At 41.5% G+C, this 7,070-nt stretch overlaps 1 protein-coding gene across 1 annotated transcript in view; it reads right to left on the reverse strand.

Moving 5' to 3' along the window:
* LOC118408827 (mucin-2-like) overlaps nt 1-6,020 on the reverse strand; it is a 22,531-nt gene extending 16,511 nt beyond the window's left edge. Inside the window, exons 1-8 of the mRNA XM_035809687.1 lie at nt 5,650-6,020; nt 5,208-5,434; nt 4,745-4,931; nt 4,236-4,345; nt 3,952-4,065; nt 3,482-3,680; nt 3,120-3,301; nt 2,650-2,812 (exon numbers count right to left, since the gene is read on the reverse strand). Of these exons, the coding sequence (XP_035665580.1) occupies nt 2,650-2,812; nt 3,120-3,301; nt 3,482-3,680; nt 3,952-4,065; nt 4,236-4,345; nt 4,745-4,931; nt 5,208-5,434; nt 5,650-5,710 (1,243 nt within the window). The 5' untranslated portion in view covers nt 5,711-6,020. The remainder of the gene's footprint in view (nt 1-2,649; nt 2,813-3,119; nt 3,302-3,481; nt 3,681-3,951; nt 4,066-4,235; nt 4,346-4,744; nt 4,932-5,207; nt 5,435-5,649) is intronic.
* Between the last annotated feature and the right edge of the window lie 1,050 nt (nt 6,021-7,070).

Genomic DNA, 7,070 nt, shown 5'->3' on the forward strand with positions numbered 1-7,070 from the left:
AAAGGCTAATTAATATTCATAAGCGGGGCCTCATGATCCCGTATATAGCAGTGTTCCCGCCAGGGGGAGCGAAGCCTGCCTAAGGCTCTCGCATTTTAGACTATTCAGAAGGCTTTATCATATATTGTATCAGTTCTTGGGGCATATCTATGATAATCGCAGCAGTCACTTAACTTCTATTCAGGAGTTTAGCGTAACGCTATTTCAGGTCAAACCGTCAAAGGCAACTAAAAACAAACTTTAACGTTACTGAGTTCAACAGTACTTATAACTTGTTATCCGAAGTTGAAACGCTAGCGATGGTATTTTCGCTGCGCTGTTAGCTCCGTGCGACTGTTGTTGACGGTCTTATAACGGTATTGTTTGCACCCCTGTACCCTGGTATGAGTAACATTTGGTATAGATAAGCATAAGATAGTTGGTAAAATGATCCAAGTAAAATTTTTGGCATAAAGTACTGTAAAAGGCTTAATTACAGCACTTTTTTTAGGGGAAATTGGTTTTCTTTCGTTCTCCATGCCATGACCTTTCGGACGTTCACCCCACAGAGCCGACATCTGCACCTGCGTCTAGCCGGCAGGAAGAGTTAATTCAATTAATGGTTCAGCCAATCAGCGAAGAGGAAAGCGAAGGCTTATTAATATTCATAAGCGGGACCACACAATACGTTAACTTGAAGACTCAGGCCGTACAGACTTCTCGCCAGGATTTTTTTAAAGCGTCGGACAGGGGTCCGGGGGCCGCCGAATGTCCCTGGCGGGGTCCAGGGGCAGGGCCACTGTGGGGGGGACCCAGGTGGGCGAAGCCCCCCCGGAAGCTCTTGCATTTTAGACTATTGAGAAGGCTTCTTTTATCAGTTTTTTTAGGGCCATATCTACGATAATCGTAGCAGTCACTTACTTCTCTTCAGCAGTTTGACTTTAAAATATTTCGGGTCAAAGCTTCAAAGACAACTAAAACCTCATAAACAACAAACTTTACTTAGCTCAACAGTATACAAAAATATTGTACGGGTTGCCATCCTTAGTTGAAGCGCTTATTTATAGCGCTAGTATCTTCGCTGCGTCGTTAGCCGCCGTGCGACTTTTGTTGACGGTCTGATATCCCTACGTCGCCGCCTCGCTGATATTCCCACGGACATGTTTCAAGAAAAATACCCAGCAAAAAACGCTGTTCTGCGTCAAATTCTATTCTATAAAACACGTGGGACTCAGTGTTACAGTCTAAATATTTTGTAGAAGCACCGCTGTAGGAAAGAAGGTCCAAGCAATGTAAAACATCACGTAGCATGAAGTTCGCTGTCAACTGGCACACAGCACATGACTGTTTGAAACTCTAAGTCTAATCAACAGCCGTGTTTGATTGATAGCCGGCGGTCCTTTGATGAAGTCGGCGAAAGGTGCGTTAGTTAGAAAATCTGCGTTTAGTTTTGATACGTAATTATAAGTTAGACAGTGGCGAGAATGATTATTTTCTCATCAATATTTCTCTTCAGAATTTTTTATTTGAACTTAATTGTACATCTAAACAATTGGCTTACCTGTGCAATGTTTATATGATTAATGATCAGTGTACTGAAATCATGTGTAACGTATGGCTCCTAGTCAATAGATCAGCATTTTCTCTATAGTGACCACCTGTCTATAGTGGCCACATTTCTATCACTGGACTGGAACTTGCGAAAACTGCTGTATTTTCTCCAGAGCAAATGTATGTGTTCCTAGTGCTGTTGTTGTTTGACATAAACTTTGAACATTTAAATTGTAAGTAACTTTTAACTGCCAGAGTGTCAGCCCAATAAAACACTCTCAGCGCCAGGGTATGAACAGACTGACCAGACAGACAAAAATAAATCCTCGAACAAGGTTCAATCGTATCTTCCGGGTCTGGCAGGACTGAGTTGTTAAACTAAAATAAGAATAGGCTCGATGGCTGATTGCATACAAAGTAAAACAGTTTAACAGTTTTACAGCTTGAAGAAAACAAACGCTCCTACAGTACCTGCACCTGCTTGATAATTATTAAATCGTATGCCCTACTTGAATAAAAAAAGTTCACTGCAATAATAAATGTACCCACATCACAAGGAGCTTATACTTTTTTAAAACTTACACCTAGTTATCGTACTGAAAATTGTTAATGACATTACATGAAGTCATTCAACAATTTTCAGTCATGATGAAAATTTTCTAAATGGAAGGTGTGATTATTGTCATTTTCTGAAAAATAGAAGCAAGCTCTATCTTTACCTGGAATCAAGTCACAATACCAGTCCACTTTGGGGGATAATGTACTGTTAAGAGGATGTTCCATTTTTGCGCAGGGGTGATTTGGAACAGTCCAATGTTGCGTGGGAAGGGGTATGGCTGAAATATGCTGTATTTGCTCTTAAGCAAATGTCGGCCTTTCTAGTTGGAACTTGTTTGCAGACTAAAAGTCATTAATATACATCCATCATCATTCAGATCAAATCTGAACAAGTCACATTTACTGTTAAAAGTGTGATGTGGTATCAATCTCTTTCTATAAAGCCCAGACCTTTGTTCAATGCAAATGGTTTTGCAGGGAAAACCCATTTCACAGCACAATAAATAGACTAAAATCCCGATGTTAAAAATCCTCCATGTCATTTCACTTTACAATACTCACGACAGAACTTCTTGGTCCTCCAAGACAAGACAACTCCACAGCTACGGCACTCTTCAGCATAAGCTGCCAGCACACTGCAGGTGTTGTTAGCATAGCACTCATCGTACAGACAGGCATCGTAGTACTTCATCACATCAACAACGTTGTGGCAAGGTGCAAATGCCTGCAAGAAATGAGGATGTCTGTCATTACTCTACTTTTAAAAAATCAAAGGGTTATCACGGTGATGGGAAAAATAAACAGCTGTTTTTACTAATGTTAGAAAGTCCTACATAGCTTCAGCAGGAAACAGATCATGTTTCAGTTTCAGTGCTGGATATAAGGCCTTACCTTCAACACCGTCCACATTTGATAATGCTACTAGATACATCTAGAAAATTATTTCACTCCCTCCCAAAAATTTTAGACCTCCTTTTTTGTACAATGTTAGTAGCAATCTTTCAGGGGCTTGTTAATGAAAGCATGCTTACATTAGTCCAGAGGATGTTGCAGATGGACTCATCACGTGGAGGACATGGTGTGACAGGCTTGATTTCATTACAGGCGATGGACTTCCTCTCAACCAGCCAGTCCCGTCCAAATGTTACAACATTCTTTGTGACACTTCCATCTCGTAGGGTGAAGTCATCTGACTTGTCTTGATTACAAATACCTGTAGAAACAACAGGATGACACTTGTTCCCTTTGCCTACAACTTAGCAAATACATTACATGAATTATTGAAGATCAATTGTAATCTAACATAGTTGCAAGATTATTGTCAGAATACCAGTTTTTTCAGTAGATGACTATCATATAAGGTAGATCTAATGCCAGAGGAATGGCTGCTCACCGCACAATCCCTCTGTCTTGCCAATGTAGAAGTTGGAGATGAGAACATTGAAGGCTTTGTTGACGCAGTCATATTTAGCCTCCAGGCCAACTGCCTTTACTGTGGCCACCAGCTGGAAGCCAACCCTCTCCACCACAATGCCGTTGTATACAAATGGACATGTAGAGGTGACGTCGTGGTATTTGCCATTTGACAATACCTGATAGTGACAAGTTGAAACAGTTGTGTTAATAGTTAATTACAAATAAAAATGCTAGTATGTTGAAGCATTTTGATATAATCTCCATACATCCCTTAATGCATACAAAAATTTGAACTTTAAGTCATGATTAGAAAATTTATGATATCATTACTGTTCACTTGAACCATTTTGGTACTGCACATGAAATTCTCACTCATGAAATTCTTTGGGCACAGAGGAAATCAAAATACAGTTACAAAGACTCTAATTAAACATTTTTAGGCCATACCTTGTAACCAGCCTCCATCTTGATCTCGCAGTCCCTGTAGCGTACGATCAGAGCCACTGGACATGTGGTTCCAGGGAAGCCACATTCATCAAGGACTGTCATCACTTCAAACTCCTGTCAAAAGCAAAAACAACAACATGACATTAAAAAATCTGTCATATGTACATGTAACTGTTGTAGCTACATGGTACTGTATCATTTTCATACAAGCTGCAATAACCAAGAAGGGAAACACCTACATTGTATCAATACCATCTCTACCTTAAATACCAAAAAAAATGTACCTGTTTCCCCATATCCCTTGTCAGGACGTAGGTACACCTTCCATCAAAGTTGTAGTGACAGCTGTCATAGCTAATAAAGTGACCACACTTGCCATAGCCATAACAGAAACCTGTAAACAATTTATGAAAGAAAAGACTCAAAGGTTTGTCGCAAGATTCCTCTGTAATTGATAAATAACACTGCTTATTATATTTCATGAAAGCCAAATATGATAGTTATAAATACTAACATGGTTATGCAACCCCAAATGGGTTATGATATAACCCTTGATTATTGCAACAAGCAGATACAGATAATTATCTGCTTAACTATGAATGGATATGTGGGTTATCTACAGTAGTGTACGCATATGAATATAAGATAACCTGTTGCACAATTTACAAATGTGACAGACATGTATTGTGTTTATGACATGGTGGGCCTTGACATAATCATAAGTTAAACACAATGCACCACACTGATACAACATTTGATGAGTCATTCTTCCCCCTATATCTACAGTACTCACACTTGTCTTCATGAGGTGGCCGTGTAGTTCTGGTGGTGGTGGTGGTAGCCAGTGTGGTTGTTGTAACAGTAGTGGTGGTTGGTTCAGTTGCAGGTGTGGTGGTCACTTGACAGATGTCTCTGCATACCATTTTGTTTGATTCACAAGAGCACTGCATACACTTGCCCTCCATCCATTTTGTGTTGGGCTAGAAAGGTGACATTCAACAAGTTTTGAAATTACAGGGAGGTTGAATTACATACTAATAGATTCCCATGGAACTGGGGCAAATCATCCTTTTTCCAAAACAAAGCTAAGTTACTGTACAAAAATCTGTTTTGGTAAAACAAACCATTAAAAATGAGACGTTTATTCAGAAAATCATAGTTTCCTATCATAATAGCTACCAGTTGCCTACTAACACATTACATACATATCGTATTATGCTTGGATGATTACATCCAGTTTTAACAAATTTTCCTACCTGGACAACTGTTCCATTCTCCAGACGGCAATCACAGTCCACTTCTCGGACACATTCATTGGAGGAGATGAGACAGTAGCCCTTGGGACATTTTCTGTGGTATCCACACTGAGGAACACAAGTCTCGTCGTGGCCATACTTACACTCAGTCACAGACTGGCGCATGCTGTGGCACATGTCGTAACAGCTGAAGGCACAAGGGTCGTACATGTCGTCTGGGCACTCAGCTATGAAGAAAGAACCATAGATGAGATCAGTTATATTTCTGACCAAAAATGGTCTATCTGGACTAGGTATCTCTAGCCTACTATAGTATAAGGCAACTAATGTGTACAAAAGCCAAGTAAAAATAGAAAATTAATAAACAGCAATTTAAGGGCATCTATACTACTCATACATTTTCAGAGTTTAGTGTATTCAATTTGATCTCATCAGGACTTACTTGTAACAGCTGGTGTTGTCTTTGAAGATGTGTAGATGATCTTTGGTGTGGTGGTTCTCATAATCTCAGGAGTTGTCTCTGGGTTGGTTGTGTAGACCTCTGGTGTTGTGGTGTAAATCTCAGGCTTAGTGGTGTACTCCTCTGATGTGGTGTATGTCTCAGGCTTGGTTGTATAAACCTCAGGCTTTGTGGTGTAGGTCTCTGTGTGTGTAGTTGTACCAGGAGTTGTTACCTTCCTTGGTGTTTTGTATGTTGTGGTGTAAGTCTCAGGCTTTGTGGTGTAGATCTCAGGCTTTGTGGTGTAGATCTCAGGCTTGGTGGTGTATGTCTCAGGCCTGGTGGTGTATGTCTCTGGCTTGGTGGTGTATGTCTCTGGCTTGGTGGTGTATGTCTCAGGCTTGGTGGTGTATGTCTCAGGCCTGGTGGTGTATGTCTCAGGCCTGGTGGTGTATGTCTCTGGCTTGGTGGTGTATGTCTCAGGCTTGGTGGTGTATGTCTCAGGCCTAGTTGTGTATGTCTCAGGCCTTGTAGTATATGTCTCGGGCCTGGTGGTGTAGGTCTCAGGCCTTGTAGTATATGTCTCAGGCCTGGTGGTATAGGTCTCAGGCCTGGTGGTGTAGGTCTCAGGCCTGGTTGTGTAGGTCTCAGGCCTGGTTGTGTAGGTCTCAGGCCTGGTGGTGTATGTCTCAGGCCTGGTGGTGTAGGTCTCAGGCCTGGTGGTGTAGGTCTCAGGCCTGGTGGTGTAGGTCTCAGGCCTGGTGGTGTATGTCTCAGGCATGGTGGTGTAGGTCTCAGGCTTGGTGGTCCATGTCTCAGGCCTGGTGGTGTATATCTCTGTTGTGGTTCCTGGAGTTGTGACCTTTCTTGGTGTCCTGTATGTAGTAGTCTGTACTGTTGTTGTACCAGCAGAAGTGGTCTCTGGTGTTGCCACAGTTGTGGTGATCTCAGGCTTTGTGCACATGTCGCGGCAAGTAAGAGCATTGTTGTAGCACTCACATACTCTGCACTCATCAATCTTCTTAGTTGTTCCAGGCTGTGGGGGTAGTCATCAATAGTTGATCATTATGGTGACCGGTTCACATAATTTATACGTTGAGTTAGCCTTTAAACATAATTGTGCATTTTAGCCATCAATAAATCATTTTTAGAAAGCAAGCAGTGGGTGAGTGACTTTTTTTTACTGTGAGTACTAAACAGTTCAAAGTGATAATGATATATCACAAAAGTAATTTGTCCTACCGGAATAATGATGCCATCTGCTGTTACACAGGGACATTCTGTCGGCTTCACACAGCGATTCCTATCCATGCGAATGTAGCCCTTGGGACAAGGTGGACACTCGCCACATGTAGGGACGCATGAAGAAGCATCACCAAACACACACTGGGTGATCTTGAACCTGTAGCAGTGGCAGGTCTCCT

Source organism: Branchiostoma floridae, chromosome 2, assembly GCF_000003815.2.
Source record: "Branchiostoma floridae strain S238N-H82 chromosome 2, Bfl_VNyyK, whole genome shotgun sequence".
NCBI lineage: Eukaryota > Metazoa > Chordata > Leptocardii > Amphioxiformes > Branchiostomatidae > Branchiostoma > Branchiostoma floridae.